This window comes from Populus trichocarpa, chromosome 6 (assembly GCF_000002775.5).
Source record: "Populus trichocarpa isolate Nisqually-1 chromosome 6, P.trichocarpa_v4.1, whole genome shotgun sequence".
NCBI lineage: Eukaryota > Viridiplantae > Streptophyta > Magnoliopsida > Malpighiales > Salicaceae > Populus > Populus trichocarpa.
In genome coordinates, this window is record NC_037290.2 from 11,161,055 (window position 1) to 11,179,872 (window position 18,818).

Here is an 18,818-nt window from a genome sequence, read left to right on the forward strand (position 1 = left end):
TTTTACTGTGTAAAAAATAGTAAAAAGACAATTTTATCCTCATATAATTTGAAAATGACAATTGTATCCTAATAAAAATATCTAATTACCTGAATGCATAGTTCAATAGTTTAAGAAATGAATAGTAAATTTATCATTACAGTATTCTAATAAATTGTATTTTGTGTCTAGGTGTACATTAATTTCCTAAGCAATTTTTACTTTCTTATAATGGATTTGAAGGAAATTTATGAATTTATTAAGGTTTTCCTTAATAAAACAATTGATTGAAAGCTACTTTAGAGAGAGAAAGAGAAAATACAAAAACTATAAAAATGTCTTTTTTTAATTTCTTGACTTCCATGTTTTTGTACTATGGCTTTATATACAAATATTTGAAGCTAACTAACTTGATTAACTTATTTTCTAACTAACAACTAACTGTGATAACTAACTCTTAATTGATTCAACTGACTTCTTTCATGTGCAATTTTCTTGTCCTTTTTGTTATGATAGTTGTGAGAAATTGTTACTACAATAACTTCTTCTTCTTCTTTTTATGTTGTGATATATAGCTAAACTTTCCTCATATGCTACTCATCTTTTTTCTTACTTGATTAACAATCAATCAATTAATTTTATATTTAAACATGTAATATAGCTCCCTTTTAAAAGAATTTTGTCCTCGAGAATCAATGTAGAAATCAGAAAATTGTCTTAAAAGTTTTTTTAAGTCTTTCTATATGGCATCCTCTTTGGGATCATTGGATGAGTCCCGTTACAATTATTTGGTTATTCTTCTTCATGAATTTTATATCCAAAATGACTATTAGACTAATTTTGAATTTTCTAAATTAATCCATCATTAGTAGTGAAGAAGAAGTAACTACATTGTTTCCTACCTTTTTCTTAAGTAATGACACATGAAAAACTTAATGAATGGTAACTCTCTCTGGTGACTGTAATTTATAAGCCACATATCCTACCTTTTGAATGATTTTGTAAGGGCCATAAAATATAGGATTCAACTTCATGCTCTTTATAGATGTCACATTAATTTATAGGTGCCACACTTACCTGCTTGGAAGGTTAGAGCTTTAGATATACTAAATCACCAACTTGAATATTTTTTTGTTATACCTTTATTAGCAATTTGCTTTATTAAGTGCCTAGTTTTTTCCAACTTTAGTAGAAACAAATGATTGATGTTCACTTTTTTTAATAACATTTTTGACTATTACTATTGATGTAGTTTTATGTGTTACAACTTTTCTATTATGAGGAGAATATCCATATAAAAACATGAAAATAACTCATTGTTATGGCAGAAAGGTAACTAGAATTATACCACCACTGAGCCAAATATAACCCATAATGTCATTTTTTGTATTGTGTATAATTATACATCACAAATAAGTTTTTAAACATTCATTTCCTCAAGAATATAGTATTGACATCTTACTTTTTATAGTTAATTAATGTTTGTTTGTTTTTTCTCACTTTTTTTACTATCAATGTCTTTTTTAAATCGTATTGTTAAAGTAATCAAGCTTGTTGAATCAAATTAGGTCAATAACCTAGGTTTTAGATGTTTCTTACTTCTTTAAAAACGCTAGTATCACCAAAATATATTTTTTTAACATTAGGAAAAAAAATAACTCTGTCCATAGCGTTGCAATGGCCATCTATCTAATTTATATTAAAGGCTAGTATCTCATTTTATTTTCTTTTTGTTTGGTTGTTTTTTTGTTTTTTTTTTATAATAAGTAAGAGTTTTGAATTAAAAATCTCTAGAGAAAAGGGATTGATTTCTTATTAATTATTCAACCTTTAAATTTTCAAAATTCATAACAAAATAGGGGTGAATGAAGAGTATCTAACTTAATTTTTTTCAATTGTTTTCACTCTTTCTCGCCTCATTTTTGTTTGTTATATTTAAGTAAGTTAGAGAGGCAAATTGGTATTTAAAGGATAATGAATATTATTAAAAACAAAGGTGGCTAATGCGACATGTTAGAGTATGGGCTAACCCATGCTTTTCAAGAGGCGCATGAAGTGTCGCCCGGTGGCAGACGCAAGCTTCTAGGGCGGTGTTTTAGTTATCTCGGTAGCGCCTCCATCCCAATATGACGCGTATGGCTAACAAACCTCTGATTTGACTTTCCCAATCTTTTTTCCCATTTTTCTTTCTCTCATACCCAGTTTTTGTGTATGACCTTTTAAATTTTCAAAACAACCATTCAATTTGGTTTTTCTTCGGATTTGATCATTGTTTTTTTTATTTATCTTATCTGAAATTATTTATAAAATTAGAATTTTGTTTCAATTTCATCCCCCTTTATGTTTTTTCACATGTTAGATTTGATTCTTATTCTTTTTATTACTATTTTTTTTGAATAATTTTCTGAATTATATTTATTTTTAATTTCATCCCTTAACATTCAATTTAGTTTTATTTTTATATCAAATTAGATTCTTATTTTTTTTTTATTGTTGTTCGTATTACTTTGAAAAAAAATAGATTTTTTTTTTTGGTTTCATACTTCAACATTAAACTGGTTAAGAAATGATCTTTTTGGTTAAACCCGAGTTTGACATTTTTTGAGTTGCGAGTTTGGGAGATTAACTTAGGTTTAAGAGATTCATCTGAAGTTGCTTTGCTTTTTTTCCTTTTTTTTTAAGCTCATGTTTTTTTCAGTTTAATCATTCAACATTGAGCTCCATTATTATTTTTATTTGGTTTTTATAGGATTCTTAATCAATTTTGAAAATGACATGGGTTATCTTCAAATCTTTTTTATTGTTCCTTTTCTTTTTGTTAAATTTAGCTTTTTTTAAAATATTTTTTATTTTTAAATTAAATTAAATTAATTGATTAAATATAAGTATGAAATTCTCACTTCATGATATTTTATTTGATTTACTTTTCATTTTATTCCTCTAACGGTGCATGCGGTTTTCTTGTGTTATTATGCAGCCTTTTGCTATGGTGTTAAAACCATATTGGTGAGCTTTTTTTGGTGGTAGGTTGGTGTTAACGATATAATGACAATGTATCTTTAACAATTTTTTTTTCTCCTCTGGAGTATGACATTGTGAGCTCGTTTTTTATTGTTAATTATTGCTAAATTTTCCCCCTTATTTATTATCAATGTTTTTTAATTATATTATTAAATTAATTAAATTTACTAGACTAGTAGGAGAATGTGTCTCGGTTCCTTTTCCTTATTTAAAAACACGTATCATCTTTTTTTTTTTTCAAGAAAAATTTAACTTGATCAACAATATATCAAGCAAACTAATCTAGTTTGAGCTATATTTCGATATCAGCTAGATAATTATTATTATTATTATTATTATTATTTTGCAACAACTCCCATGTAAACGAAGATTACCAAATATATAGCGAAATTAATTCCCTCCCTTTACAAAATAAAAATAAAATAAAAAGAGACCATCCAGGCAACCGGGACCCAGACAAGCCCAGATTTAAGTCAAGACCAAGTTCTATAATCTATATTTATCCATTCAAATCAAGACATGATCCATAGTTTTAACCATCTATGTGTTTTCCTCAAGTTTTTTACCCCAACATAATGATTCGTCATTGCCATGACTGGAACGAGAGTCTAGTTGAATTACGAGATCATCTCCAAATCCAAGACAAAATGAGAAAAAAGAGGAAATCCAACCCAACACAAAAAAAAAAAAAAAAAAAAACAAAAGCAAATTTCATTTAACACACTTGAAGGAATCTTTTCTTCCCAGGACAGATAAGCAAAAGCAACACTACATGCAAGTGAAAAAAAAAAAAGTTGAGCATAAATTTGTAATGATGATTATATTATTATTCCTGTAGGAGCAGTAATATACATCTTTTAGAAAACGTTAACATGGGTATTTGCTTGTTGGTTCTTTTAATATCCGAGAATCTTGTGGGCAAAAAGTCATACACACATTTATTTTTGTTTTTCTTGATGATTTTGAAAAGTTATCCAATCAAATGTGAGACGAAATAAACACACCCCCTTTTATTTATTTCTTTCTAGACATTTTCTTTTGTGAGTTTTGGTTTTTGACTTGATTTGGTTTAGGAAAACAGTAGTTTATAAACTGACACTTTGTTTTTTTGAAAAAAAGAAAGAAAATGGTGATTTTGTTTGAATTTTAATGAAAGCATTGATTTAATGATTTCCTATTCTGATTTACTTATTGGGATTTATTTTTTATTTTTATTTTGTTGTTTCGGTACGTGAGGCAGTCAAAGAGAAGATTTTTATTAGAGATAGGGAAAAAAAGATGTCCTTTCAGGTTTTCGGGAGAGATTATTTCTTTAATATTACCATCTAGGGTTTCTTAACTTTACTCTCTCTTTGGTTTATGTTGTTTTCGATTCTCTTCCACTGCTGGGTTTTTTTACTCTTCTAATTCCTCAATTTTGTTCATTTGGGTTGCTTGATTTCTTGTTTTTCTCATCCGAGTCATTGAGTTTTCTTCAATTTGGAGTGTTTTTAGGTCTGGTCTTGAGCGCTTCGCACCAAAGTTTGGCTTTTGGTGATGTGTGTTAAGGTGGGATCCATAGATTTTTAGCAAAATTTAGGTTTTTGTTATTTGATTTGATTGTGTAGAAGTTTTCTAGGTTAAAGGAAGCATTGGTGTAATTGCTCCTGCTACTGGGGAAAGTGAGTTAGTTGTCAATTTTTTCAAACATATATTGAGGGATCTTGGCATGTATGCATGATGTTTCATGCTCAAGGTCCTTTAAGGAATCATTGTACTCTCCTTGCTGTTCTTTGTGGTAAAAGTGGTGATAATAAGCAGAAGCAACCTCTCTCTGATGATAAACCTAGATTTCCTTTTCCGGAACTTGCTTCAGCTGGGCGGCTGGAGGCATGTTTTTGAATTTTTTTGGCTATAAATTTGAATTCATGGTTTTAATGGGTTTTCTGAGTTTTAGTTTAAATTGATGTTTGTTATCGTTTATGTTTGAGTGCAGGTTCAGGTACTGACTAATCCGAGCACTGATGAGTTCCAGCGTGTGCTTCATTCATTGGAGCCCAGTATCGTGTATTTTCAAGGTGAGCAGATTGAAGATAGTGAAGAAATTGGACCTTTAAGATGGGGAGATATTGACTTGTCCACCCCAGAATCCTTATGTGGACTATTTGGTTCCACATTGCCTCCCACGGTGAGTGATGGTCCTCAAGATTGAATAATACTCGTTGCTCCTTGTTTATCATTTCAGTGACATGGAACTCATTGTTTGTCTTAAATTCTTGTCAGATTGTTCTTGTGTAGTTTGCAACGCTAATCATAGCATTTCACTGAATCTACCTTCAAATGTTTGTACAGGTTTATTTAGAGATCCCCAATGGTGAAAAGTTGGCAGAGGCACTTCACTCCAAGGTTATATTAATCCTTAATAGTTCTGTAATTTTTTAAGTTATTGATTTTATTTTTAGGTTGGGGAAAGAGGTATGAGGATTATGATTATTTGATGGAGTTACTGGTTAAGCTAATCATAAATGTTTAAAGAGATGGTGCATGCAAGTTGGAGACCTGTATATATATATATATATGCATGCTTTATCTAACTTCTTCTCATGAATCATTGTCGAACCCGTGTTTTCATGTGGCAGGGAGTTCCATATGTTATATATTGGAAAAGCATGTTTTCATGTTATGCTGTTTCTCACTTTCGTCAAGCATTGTTGTCAGTGGTTCAAAGGTATGATTTTCTACTTTTACATCAAGATTAACAATTTGCAGTAACCTTTTCTATTATGTGTGGTTCTATTAGTTCCATCTTAACCTCCTTGTTTTGATAGTTCTATATAATATGCAGTCTAGTAGTTATTGTTCATGGATCCATGTTTTGAATCAATGACTAAATTTGTAACTGTGGAAGTATTTGTTTGGGTGCGGATTATTTTCCTGTGATGAGATTGTGGACCAGATGTTGAGCTTTACATATAGATAATTTATTGGGCTGAATTATTTTTCTTTGGCAGTGTAGCGCAACATGCTCTTTTTTTTGTGAAATTAAATAAATAAATGGATGTCATATCCTCTGTTGTGCTCTCTTGTGCATTGCAGTTCTTGCAGCCATACATGTGATGCTTTCCAACTCGCTTATGCATCTTTTAGGCTCTACTGTGGACGAAACAACAATACCCTAGCTTCCAATGGCCAGAAAGTTGGTGGTAAACCTGGACCACAGTTACTCGGTGATCCACCAAAGTTTGATATTACTCTGCCCGAGGCAGATGATCAGGGTGAAGAAAGCTCTTCTGGGGCTCTTCCTGCTATAAAAATATATGATGATGATGTGACCATGAGGTTTCTTGTTTGTGGACTTTCATGCACATTGGTATGTCTGACTGACATAATTCTGAATATATTTTCGATTGTTGCTTGGTTGAATATATTAATGGTAGCATTCAATGGGCATGGATTGATTACAATCTTTACTCTCTTCAGGATGCATGTTTGTTGGAATCATTGGAGGATGGGCTTAATGCTCTCTTGAACATCGAAGTGAGTTCATTGCCAGCTTTACCACTTATTTCTGGAGTTCCTCAACTCCTAATCATTAAGCATCCCTTGGGTAAATTTTGTGAAATCACGAAGATGGCAAGGATATTATCTTTGATATCACTACTTCCATTTTTATTTTGCTCTCCATAAGCTCACCTTTTAGTCCTCAGCTGAACAATCCTTGGCATTCATGGAATTTTCATGTTTAAATATATGAGGTGCAGTAGATCCAATACTTCTTCACTCAGTCCACATAGAATTGAAAAGTCAACGTCACTAAATTAGAAGTGCTAAATGTTTTAGGCTTTAGCCAGTATGTTTATGTCTCCTGCACTAGGGATGAGATAAAAAAAATATTCTTGACGGAAGAGTACAAGTACGTTGGTTGGGTAGCCATTCTATTGTTGAGTAAGAAATTGTAACAAGGTTTGTTGTAATTTATGTTCCAGCAATTGTCATAATGAAAATATGCTTTTATGCGTTCTAACTATACTAAGCTGTGTTTGGTAATGTGTTTGCATTTTGTTTGAAAGTGCCTCTTAAAGTATGTTTGGTCTGAAAAAGCATCAAATTTGATGCCTTTTCAGTTGCTTTTGAATGGTTTTAATATGCCGATGTCAAAAACATTAACAAGTACGTATTTAAGTATCAAATTAATGCCTTTCCAGTCTAAACACACTTTTGCAGAAGCACCTGCATGGCATTACCAAATGCATACTTAAATGCTATCACCACTTCACATTTCTTCATTTGAATCTATCATCTTTTTTTTATTCAGCAGATTGTTATTTATTTATTATTTTGCAATGGTTTGCATGCAGATTCGTGGGAGTAAACTTCATAACCGGACAAGGTACTTAATGAATCTGAGCCCTGTTTCTTGCTTCCTGCTCCTTTATTTATAGTGCTGCAGACACATTTTGTTTATGTACATACATAAATGTGTGGACGTGCAGACGCACAGTTTAAAGCTTAGTGCAACTTTAGTTGTGCTTTCTTCGAAATAGTTATTATGATCATCATAATTAAATGCCTTTTGGTCTCACAGCATTCTGTTTTTATTAGCTCACAAATCTCACCATTATTTGCAGTGCTCCTCCACCTCCTCTTCAGGCAGGGACATTTTCTCGTGGTGTGGTGACAATGCGATGTGATTTATCAACCTGCAGTTCCGCTCACATATCACTTTTAGTGTCTGGCAGTGCACAAACTTGTTTTAATGATCAGGCAAGGATAAAATTTCTCTGCAAGGGTTGATTTTGTGCTTGCTTGCTTGCCACTTTTTTCTTACATGCATCTGACAATTTCTGGTCTCTTCTTTTTGGTTGGGGGGGGGGGGGGGGGTGTTGTCTCAGCTTTTGGAGAATCATATTAAAAATGAGCTTATTGAGAACAGTCAGCTAGTCCATGCATTGACTAGCTTTGAGGAAAGCAAATCACCTTCATCTGAGCCACGAAAGTCTGCTTCCATAGCCTGTGGGGCAAGTGTTTTTGAAGTTTCCATGAAGGTTCCTACATGGGCATCACAGGTAATGTTGTCTCACATCCTTCCTATATATTCATATTCTAAAAAAAAAAAAAAAAAAAAGTCAAATTTCTTTTGTAGATATTTCAATTGATGGATGGGGGGAAGAAGTTGCATTAATTCATGGATGAGTGCTTGTAAGATAACTGATTATATATATGTATGTATGTGTTATCTCCTCTTTCTTCTCTAATAGCTGTTTGGAGTAAAGATTAGAAATAAAGTTGTCATATAGTTTTGTAACAATAAGCTGTTGGTTAGAGCAACTAATGAATATTTAAATGAAAGTCTAATGATTATAATTTGTTATACAAATTTTTGTAGAAGTCTTTTTTCTTAGATACACTTAATAAATATGGAAGTATTACCCCACGCCCATTCTATATTTTCTTCTTGGTTGATAATATTAGGCCCAAATCAACCAATGTGAGTTCTGTGAGTTCTCATAGCCATGTCTTGTGGAATGCCATCACAGGTTTTGCGGCAGCTGGCCCCAGATGTATCCTACCGCAGCTTAGTAATGCTAGGAATTGCCAGCATTCAAGGACTATCAGTTGCTTCTTTTGAAAAAGATGATGCTGATCGCCTCCTTTTCTTCTGTTCAGAGCAGGGCAAAGAGTCCCATCCACTCAACACTTTTCTCACTAGGCCTCCTACCTGGTTGATTCCTCCTGCACCTTGTCGAAAAAGATCCGAGCCAACCCGAGAAACTAAACCCTTAACTTCTGGTCGTGGAGGTGAAAATGGAGGAAATGTTAAACACAAGTTTCATGTCGCTGCAATGAGACCAATTCCCCACACTCATCGTCATAAAATGCTACCATTTTCTGGATTTTTTGATGCTGAAAGATATGATGGAGAACAAGCAAAGCCTAGCTTGCCACCTCCGCCACCAAAGCATAGTGTTGTCGGACCTGCTCCTGTCACACATCGAAAATCATTGTCAAGCTCTTATCAGGCGCAGCAGATTATTTCTCTAAATCCACTGCCTTTGAAGAAACATGGATGTGGTAGATCTCCAATACAAGTTTGCTCTGAGGTAGAATTCATTTTTTTAATTCACGAATTGTGTTCTTTCTTTTCATGTACAATGCTTCTATGCATTTATATTCTTAGGAATGATTAAATTTTTATTTTCAGTTGTGGGTTGAGGGTTACTTATCTAGTCCTATGTTTCTTGAGTTTTATAACTTAGCCATCTATGAAAGTTTTGATGTGTAATAAGTTTGAGGTTATTTGTTTCTGAGTTTTATGCCTCAAGACATGTACGAGTCCTGGGGATTTCAATGGGTGGTTAGTTCAAGTACTGTCTTACACTGTTTTGTAATTTCTCTACTTTTCTTTTTCTTCCTTTTTCAAAAAATAAAAATAAAAATACTTCTATGATGTTTGGTGACTATGGGATTTGAGGTCTTGTTTGAAGTATATGATTACTTAGCTAGGTTTTTTAGATTCAACATTTGGGTATATGGAACCAAACAGGCACCTGACCATCATTCTGTGCTATTACATTTACACCATAGCCATTCCGATAATCTCATGCAATCATGTAATACGACCACAATTGATGCTAACGTGTTTATCCCCTTGGATCCAAGAGTTGGATATTGTATAACCCTGTTATATTAAATGGTTTATATACAAAATTTTGATATTATCAGGTTTTTTTTTTATATATTTTTCCCCAATGGTTTATTTTCTGGCAGGAGGAATTCTTGAGGGATGTAATGCAGTTTTTGATTCTTCGTGGTCATTCTCGTCTAGTTCCTCAAGGTGGACTGGCAGAGTTTCCTGATGCCATTCTTAATGCAAAACGCCTTGACCTTTTTAACTTGTATAGAGAGGTGAGTTTTTGTAATATGCTTAGTATGATTCAAATCTTCAAAGGTTTTAGCACTGAAAACTGAGAAATATTGGGTACTCAGGTGGTTTCAAGAGGAGGTTTTCATGTTGGGAATGGCATCAACTGGAAAGGACAAGTATTCTCAAAGATGCGCAATCATACTTTGACTAATAGAATGACTGTAAGTTACGAACCTCTAATTCTTCTTATTTTTGTTTGTGGTTTTTGAGATGTCCTATGGTGGCTGAGAGCTTTACAGTTGGTCACAATATTGGAGAGCTGGACCTGAATTGCATATACCGACTATGCTAACTTTCTTACAGCCAAGGAGTGCAGAATCACATTCTTTTCCTGTTGAAATTTGGAACCTTTGGGATGCATAAAATATGATCCATCTCAAATATATGGTGCCTTTTGCTGTTATTTGCAGTAGATTTTAACATAATTTAACTGCTCATTCAATGTTTTCTGTCTGATGTTTCAAGTTTTTGTTACATTTTCTTGCTCTTTAGGCTAAACTTCTTGATTTTGTTCTGGCAACATGCTTTGTTGCTTCCCCCAGCCTTCTTACCACTGTCTTATAATTTATTTTCCTTGATAACTAAAATAACTTAAAATAGTACTAAACAATCAGTATCAGTGAGTTCGACTGGTATGGTTCTTTTCTCTATTCTTAAATAAAAGTATTTCATTCACAATAAATAAATAAAAGTGTTTCTGATCTTATCTATTGACCCACATTTTCCACACTGCAGGTTTTTTATTCAGCCCTGTTTTAAAATTTTCTGGATATTCTTGTCTGATATATTCTTATCAGCTCCCTTTTCATTATCATCTACTTTTCCATCGGTTGTAAAAGTTTGCCTTGATCAATTTTTTTCCCCTAGACTTGTGCTCCAATAAATTGAAATCATCTTAATGAATGATTTCATCATAATTGGTATACTAGTTAGAATAGTAATTTGAGTTAGATGACTAGCGAGTAAACAAGCTGAGTTTATGAAATGGAGGGTCAACAATGCTGTGCCATGCAGACCGCATTATTTTTGGTACCTGCTGAGTCAGCTTTTATTATAAAATCTCTTCATGTTTATAATTTTTAGGGGTCAAAATAACATGTGCATGCTTCACATCATGTTATTTTGTGGATGGCCAAATCAGAATGTCTATAATACTGATGGGAGTGGGCTTTTGCCGCATAATTTCTAGCAAATAATAGACTTCAGCTGAAAGTTTCTCTGGTGGATCCATAAATTTATTCTGTGCATGGCGATTTCTTCTTGCTTTCCACGAATCATGACTCCTGCTTGGCAAGATATTGAACTGCTTATTGTGTGTACAAGTTTGGAGTAACTTACTGTTTTTGCTCCACGCATATTAGGGTGTTGGCAATACACTAAAAAGGCACTATGAAACTTACCTTTTGGAATATGAATTGGCCCATGACGATGTAGATGGAGAATGCTGCCTGTTGTGTCACAGGTCTCTCTCTCTCCCCGCCTCTCCTTCTCCCTCTCCCTTTTTGTTTGTGTGCGCGCACTAGAAAATACACTGTACTGACACTTGGGTTATCATATTCACAGTAGCGCAGCTGGTGATTGGGTTAACTGTGGAATATGTGGCGAGTGGGCTCACTTTGGCTGTGACAGGAGGCAGGGACTTGGTGCCTTTAAGGTGTGCTTTTGATCAAGCTTCTTTAATGATTAGACATCTCTAAAGATAAAACACTTGTTTCAAATCTTTTACCTCAAGCAGATAAAAAATGGTTGCTTGAAACTAAGGCTATGATTGATCTTTTCTTTTAGTTAGTACTTTTAAGTTACTATTGGTCCATTGTGACTTAGGTTGTGCTGAACTTAGTCTTGTTGTAGAGTGCAAGGGATAACTAACGTTATATATGGATATATCTTTACCTGTTGAGCATATGGTCATCAGTCGAGAATGAACCAGTGGTGTTAAAAAAACAAAAAAAAACCCAGTTTTCTTCCTTTAGATTGGTCAAATAGCTGTGAGGATTTGCTACTTCTGACTTCAATCTCTTGTTACGTTGTCAACTCTCTTTTTTCTGTCTGCATGAACTGCAAATTGTCAAGGCATGAGTGGGATCTTATTCGTTGCTTGAATTTTTTCTGGTGAATGACAGGACTATGCTAAAACAGACGGGCTGGAGTATATTTGCCCCAACTGCAGCATTGCAAATTTCAAGAAAAAATCACAGAAAACTACAAATGGATATTAGCAAGCTGGTCTCAAGGGGTCCATTTCCTTTCTTCCCCAACATAAATGCATAAGATAAAGAGTAGTAGGAATGTAATTATTGTATCGTATCTCGCTTCATATAGATTAAGCAATTAAGAAGCCCCCCACCCGTCACGTGCTGTGGAAAGCCAATTTCGACATGGTAATTGTAGAATATACTATATTTCATGAAATCTAATTTAATCAGGTAGTTTTGTCAAGTATTTAACAGAATGTACGAAAATAGGTGAGTTAGAGATCTTCTCTTTGGGTCGTTCTTTCCCAGCAATGGTTTAATCCTCATTATGCAAATCATTTGTGATTGTGTCCCCCCAGCTATCAACCTGCGGAGTCTTGAGTGCTCGGCATGTTTTGGAATTCTGATCAACGCTTGAATGATGGATCAGCAGACAGCTAGAATAGCTGTTTGGTTTCTTAGACCTTTCTTGGGCACGGGGCTTTGATATTGTAGTGAATGTTCTTGTTTTTTTTTAGCTGCTACTCATTCAATGACTAGCATGATTAGGTCTCAAATCACTAGTGTGATCCGAGTAATTAACCAGCTACATCCCCTGCTAATTGGATTTCGTAGAATCTTCTTCTTTTTGGTCAAGCCATGCAAGTTCAGGGACCGAAGAAACTCATGATAAGCTGATTCTCGAGTCTTGACAGGTCTGGTGGCGAATGCAGTCACTCCTGTATCCTAGACATGGCACGTGCACATAGAATATTTGAATTACGCATAGATGGTAACTCCCAGAATCACTCTTCAGATCTTAACCTGGTCCATATATATGGTCAGCAAGTTGAAACAAATTACTTAATCAAAGTAAATCTGCATGTTCTAAATATTCTCGACGGATAAAAACAGTATCGGCCTATATGCATGCTTGTATATGTACATTCTCATAAAAACGTACAGTCGATCTTCAAACAAGAAAGGACGATGAAAGAGAGACAAGTTCTAAAAGTTTAAAAGTTTAAGTAGCTCTAGATTCCAAGATTATCTGCCTCAGCTTGAAAAATGAAACCCCATCTAAAATAATGAAATTACATCTTTACTTTCCGTGCTCTAGAAATGCATCAAGTGTTCTTCAGCACTTCTTGCTTGACAACCTCATTGCAGCCATTGACAATCATGCCTTTGCTGCTAAGTGTACCGGTTGCAATATTGTTATCATTGGACATTGGATGGGTGTCAATGCCAGTTATGCTGCTGCTGCTGCTAACAAGACCACTGGTGTAGCCATTGTTCTTCCTCTCCTCAGAAGTTGTACCTGATAACGATGCCTTAACACTGGATATGGCAGCAGCAAGAGCAATGGGCATGAGGCAGAGACCTTTGCTTTGAAGATATTGCATGGCCATGGTCACATCGGATTCCAGTAGCTTAAGTACTTCTTGCTCAAAGGCAATCTGATCAGCAGATGGAGAAATATCAATTCCTAGACCAGCTGATGGAGAGAGCGACAAACTATTATGACCCTGAAGAAGACAAACGACAAACTGTCAGAATCCTTGTAAAATAATGCATCAACATGCTCCCTAAAATGATCAGATTCATCCTCATTATAGAAGATATTATTGTTCAAATATTGAGGTGTCAGCTATGATGTCCCTTGTTACAATCCCCCCCCCCCCCCCCCCGCGCGGTGATAAACACAGATTACTAAGAATATTCCATGAACTGATAACCTATCATAATCCTATGATTACACAATGCAGGGCCAGAACATATTCAATGATGTCGTTAATAACACCGGTCAATGCCCTCGAGTAGGTTTACCTACTAGAGAATCATGTAAAAGAGATACTTTAAGAATCATAATCTTAGATGTCTTCCTCACATTCTGTCTCCATCCATTGTAGTGACTTCAACTTGGTAACAATTAGGTGGTTTGATGATTTTTTCAGCTAGGCTGACTATTTTCATGCTCATGTCCATGGACACAGGGACACCGATAGCTAATTTCAAAATCATAAAAAGAAGAGAACATGTAAGTTGCATGTTTATCATAAAAGTCGAAGGGCATAGAACCTCAGGTTGACCATCTGTGAGGAGAGGAATGACTGCTCCGGCTGCCCCTAACCTGCTCATGCTTAGCACCTGGATATTCATGCAACAATGAGAAATAGCACTTCAATCAGTAATTGGTATAATGGCTTATCCAGAGTTTCTCACTTCCTCTAATTTCATGACAACTGTTGACCAATACAAAGAAAATGGAAATTACTGACCAATACAACAAAAAATGAAGGCAACTTGATATGGTGAAACAAGTAATATTTGAAAACAGAAAATCAAATTCAAACAAGTCTGATTAGAAGTGTTTCTACAGGATATTTGCAACAACTAGACATTATCATACCTTGACTTGGAGCTGAAGAAATTTGACATACTCTATGATCTCATCAAGCATAGATGCCTTGTCAACCTACAAATCATAAATGAATTCAGTCCATTGTTAGAGCTGGCCTGCAATTCACTATTGCACAATTAGCTGGTATGAAAGTTATGTGTGTTTGTGAGTGTGGGACTAGAAAGTAATGTAAAGGTGAAGTCCAGGTCAGTTACTTTTGCCTTCCCATCTCCATTAATGACAGGCAGAACTATTAAAAACTACAAATTTCTTGTGAAGAAAAACCACTTCAGTTCCTGGGAAAAGCATGTCATATTGTCTCAACTAAGAAAAGGCTCCATGGTCGGGATGTTAAATCTGATGTCAAGTATTAATAACAAGTGCAAGCACAACTGTGATCCTAGGGGTGCTAGTTGCAGGCACAATTGACTCTACATCATTTGAAAAGGCAAGTTGTAGTCCCATTTCCTTCTTTCAGGCAGAATTAATTAGAAAACCATCAACTATAACTGTGCTAACAGAGGTGCTTCCTTTACCAGTACCAGACTGATTTGAAGCTGACTCTTCAGAAAAGGCGACTATCTAAAGTTTCAATTCGAGAACATGATGTTAATTGAGCTTGTTAGAGCTGCATTTACTGGCTGCATCTATCAAATTCTTTTTTCCAACTTTATCTTTTTATGCATACAAATATATACTGGAATCATAAACATCTACCCATATAATTTGTTGTTAAAAGCACCTGGTTATGTACTAATTAAAAAACTAACACAAACCATTTGTCACAGAATATTTAATGACAATAGCAGAACCAAAAGAAGCTGACCTTATTGGAATTAGGTACAAGTTCTTGCAGATTCTTCATCCTTTCAGCAATTTTCTCTCTTCGAAGCTGCAGTTAGACATTTTAGAAAAACTAAGGAATAATTATGTTCACAAAACTTCCTGAAAAATTCAAAATCTTTTAGCACCATCAACTTGAAAGTCTACTCATGAAGAAATTTAGCTTGCAATAGTTATATGATAATTATAACTAACCCTTTCAGCTATACTATGTGGGTCAGTGGCATGGCCACGTCGTGCTCTTACACGAGTTTTTCCAGTTCCATTGCAGCCTTCTACTGGAGCAGCTGATGTAGTCTGCAATTCAAAATCCAGGTGGTTTGTACACATAACACTCAATATGTTACTTCAGTCATTTCTGGCAGTTGATGAGAGCTCTCTGACCAATCATATAAATTGAGAAGTGCAAAAATCTTGAATAAACACGAAAGAAATCTGAAACTATGGCAAGAACCTGAGGCATAGATGATAATTGATTCATTGACATGTTTACATTGGGCTCAGCTATGCCAGATGAGAAAGGACAACTTTGCAAATCTTCTTTCCCCTACAATTACGAGTAAGAACAATCAATCAAAAGGAACCTTTTGACTTATACAGAACAATCAACTAGTAAATCCCCCCTAAACTCGAAGAATCAATTTAAATGAGGTTGCAACTAGACAAGGAGAGTCCACCATCTTTTGCAGCCAATTTTTTATAATTCTATAATCTGAAATGTAATCAGCAATGATCAAGATAGTTATACCTCTGTAGTAGGTGATGCAGATAACTTATCAAGTCGGAGAATTTCATCCATGCCCATGTATCCCTTCCCCATAATATGCATATCATCATCCAAGTTCCCTCCTCGAAGACCAGATCCCTCTATTCTGTCTTGTCCCATCAAAGGAGGGAGAGAAGAAACACCCTCATAAGATTGTGAAGGCCACAATTGTGGGATTGATGATAAGTTTTGCAGATTTTTTAAGGATCTCAGGTACTCAGATTGTTCCCTTCCATTGCATCCAGCATTGCTTGCCTCAGAAAAAGAGAGATACGATGTCAAATCACCAACTATTGGAAGCTGATTTGGATAGTTCAGAGAACTCAGGGTAGGAAGAATTCCATTGCATTGCAGGCCTGTGTTTCCAAATTTTAAGTTTCCACGTGCCATTCCATCAGGGGAGGGGTTTCCATTGCAATTCTGGCAATCATTTTGCAATCGAGCTTGTTCAGAAATTAAGACTTTATCAACAGCATAATCTGACTCACTGCCAAGAACTACAGATGAAGTGTCTTGAGTGGCCAAGGACTCCACACTTTGATTTGAACTTATCATGCTTACAGGTGAATTTTTTTTGTCGTCTTGATATAATTCAAGAGAAGTAGGGAGGAAGGGATTAGGGAGGAGGCATTTGGTTGATTTGGTTCACTACAGACCCAAGATGAACTTTCCTTTACATCTCCATCCACCAATGATGAGGAAGAGATCAAATGATTGAGATACTCATCCATCATCAATCGCTATACAGTGATTAGTATATTTTGACAGCACTCATATGTGGCAGATGCTAGGCAGGTTTACGTATCAGTTCCTGTGAATATAAGAACTCTTGTTATATTCTTACATTGGTGACGAGTATGCACAAGAAACAACTATTGCATGGACAGACATATCATATAGGCAGTTAGTTTCAATGTGACGTACAAATGCAGACAAGCATGCATCCATATGATATACACCAGCTATTCTGTATCCTAGGCATAACATGTAAAATACTGTGCCCTTTGTGGCATAGAAAAAGAAGTCAGAACATTGTCAAGCAGCAGGTACAAATGCAGGTTCAAAACCCAGGGCATGTCCATTTCCTTGAAGAAGCTATTAATGGTTATGAAATTCTAGTTAGATTAAAAATAAAAAGTGAATTCCCTTTTTTTTAATCAAGGGCTATCAGCTTATCAAATGGGCAAACAATGTCTTGGCAATACCGCACCTAAACCAGTACACTACGTTGACCACCCTGCTATCTGGCCCACAAAGATCTAGAAGTGGCAACCACAAAAGGAACCAAGAGCTTGCTCACGGCTTGAAACTGGGCAATGCATTTGAAGTGCCCGTGCTAAGGTGTACAGGGAAGACACAACGTCCAGAACAAGAAATTGATGGAAGGATGTGGGTAATAGACATGTGAATAATAACTATTAGGCGATACAATTTCTAGAGCAATGGAGCGTTACGTAAGCTTAATACAGCATGGTTTTGCGGTAATTGTAACGTATCAACAATTTATAGAGCAATGAAAATGCTTCACACTGCTAAGAAATAGTATGCGCCTGAATAATGAAATACATCATTCAAATAACAACGAGTTTCATCCTTTAAGTGCTATAACAACTACAATCAGGGTATCTAGAAAAGAAAGCAAATAAACTCGACTTGTTTTAAAAGTTGAGGAATCACAGTTGATATTTACGAGATTGAGCATTATAAATGCAAAACTAGAAAGAAGAGAAAAATCTTGAAATAATTGGTCCGGAACATACTCGAGCAACTCACAAACAAGATTGAACCACTCTTTTGAACTGCAAATTCTAATTGTGCTTTGACAAGTAGTACATTTCAAGATCATTAAGAAGGTAAGATTTCTAAAGAATCAACAAAAATAACTCCACTTTGACAAGTAGTGCATTCCATCCCGGAAATTACATAGAAGTAAGAATTTATCATCGTATTTTGTTTCAACTAAATTCTTCAAAACTTGATCCTTTTTCCCCTAAACCAAAAGACAAAACTCAGATCAATTACCCCGCAAAAGAATTTCAATAGAAAGCATCAAATCACCATAATCCATTCCAGCTTAGCCACAATTAAAAACTATATAAAATAAAATCCAAAACCGTGATTGACCCTTTGTATAAAACATCACAGAGCTCCAAATCAGCTAGATTATTCTTCAACAGACCAAAAAAAAAAAAAAAACATTTCCATGGACCCAGTTCATGCAAAAAGAAACCCATGATTAATCAAACCTCAAAAAGTAGGTCTACTACAAATACTTTATATGACACTCGTAAGTAACCATGATCAACATGCTTGCACAAAATCAACTGCCACATTGAAGTTACAAAATCAAACAAATTTAGAAAGATAGAGAAGCTTAAAATCTTACAAGGAAAATCCACCAGTAATGTTTTAGTGTGTCTTTCTCTCACCATCAGCATCCACAGAGAAAGAGAGAGAAATAAGAGAGCTTAGAACAACAAAAGTAGTTTAGCTTTTGACACAGAAACCGCTCTTTTTTCTTTTCCTTGGGGAAAAAAAAACAGAGTCCATATCAATCTCATTATTTTATTATTTTCCTGAGGATTTTGTCAACGTGGCTGTTTCTCACTTCGACAGGTCAGCTAATTCTGTTTCTTGTGGGGCCCACGTATGTTTTTGATCCTCATTTTTAACCATTTTTGCTCGTTTAAGCTAAACTTTTCAAATGCCGCGTTTTTCAAAATGCCG

At 34.9% G+C, this 18,818-nt stretch overlaps 2 protein-coding genes across 2 annotated transcripts; one reads left to right on the forward strand and one right to left on the reverse strand.

Moving 5' to 3' along the window:
* Window positions 1-3,760: 3,760 nt before the first annotated feature.
* On the forward strand, window positions 3,761-12,346 carry LOC18100272 (AT-rich interactive domain-containing protein 4). The gene is made up of 15 exons (XM_052453580.1): window positions 3,761-4,869; window positions 4,976-5,167; window positions 5,332-5,385; window positions 5,619-5,707; window positions 6,076-6,349; window positions 6,460-6,516; window positions 7,338-7,369; window positions 7,608-7,743; window positions 7,872-8,045; window positions 8,517-9,080; window positions 9,748-9,885; window positions 9,967-10,065; window positions 11,266-11,366; window positions 11,468-11,558; window positions 12,028-12,346. The coding sequence occupies exons 1-15, from the start codon at window positions 4,717-4,719 to the stop codon at window positions 12,121-12,123; spliced, it is 2,250 nt and encodes a 749-aa protein (XP_052309540.1). The 5' UTR covers window positions 3,761-4,716; the 3' UTR covers window positions 12,124-12,346.
* A 596-nt stretch (window positions 12,347-12,942) lies between these two features.
* On the reverse strand, window positions 12,943-18,565 carry LOC18100273 (uncharacterized). Its single transcript, XM_006381490.3, has 8 exons — window positions 18,478-18,565; window positions 16,074-16,902; window positions 15,780-15,872; window positions 15,521-15,622; window positions 15,309-15,374; window positions 14,492-14,557; window positions 14,161-14,229; window positions 12,943-13,607 (listed from the first exon to the last, which is right to left on the reverse strand). Exons 2-8 carry the CDS (start codon window positions 16,644-16,646, stop codon window positions 13,206-13,208), a joined length of 1,371 nt encoding a protein of 456 aa, XP_006381552.2. The 5' UTR covers window positions 16,647-16,902; window positions 18,478-18,565; the 3' UTR covers window positions 12,943-13,205.
* Window positions 18,566-18,818: the final 253 nt, after the last annotated feature.

What these genes read in the sequence shown, in the direction of transcription:
- LOC18100272 (XM_052453580.1), top strand. Translation starts at nt 4,717, where the DNA reads ATGATGTTTCATGCTCAAGGTCCTTTAAGGAATCATTGTACTCTCCTT. An exon ending in AAACTTCATAACCGGACAAG is followed by an intron (nt 7,370 to 7,607) that starts GTACTTAATGAA and finishes CATTATTTGCAG; the next exon opens with TGCTCCTCCACCTCCTCTTC. An exon ending in AGGGACTTGGTGCCTTTAAG is followed by an intron (nt 11,559 to 12,027) that starts GTGTGCTTTTGA and finishes GGTGAATGACAG; the next exon opens with GACTATGCTAAAACAGACGG.
- LOC18100273 (XM_006381490.3), bottom strand. Translation starts at nt 16,646, where the DNA reads ATGATAAGTTCAAATCAAAGTGTGGAGTCCTTGGCCACTCAAGACACT. An exon ending in CACATAGTATAGCTGAAAGG is followed by an intron (nt 15,375 to 15,520) that starts GTTAGTTATAAT and finishes GTCTAACTGCAG; the next exon opens with CTTCGAAGAGAGAAAATTGC. An exon ending in TCACAGATGGTCAACCTGAG is followed by an intron (nt 13,608 to 14,160) that starts GTTCTATGCCCT and finishes TGTCTTCTTCAG; the next exon opens with GGTCATAATAGTTTGTCGCT.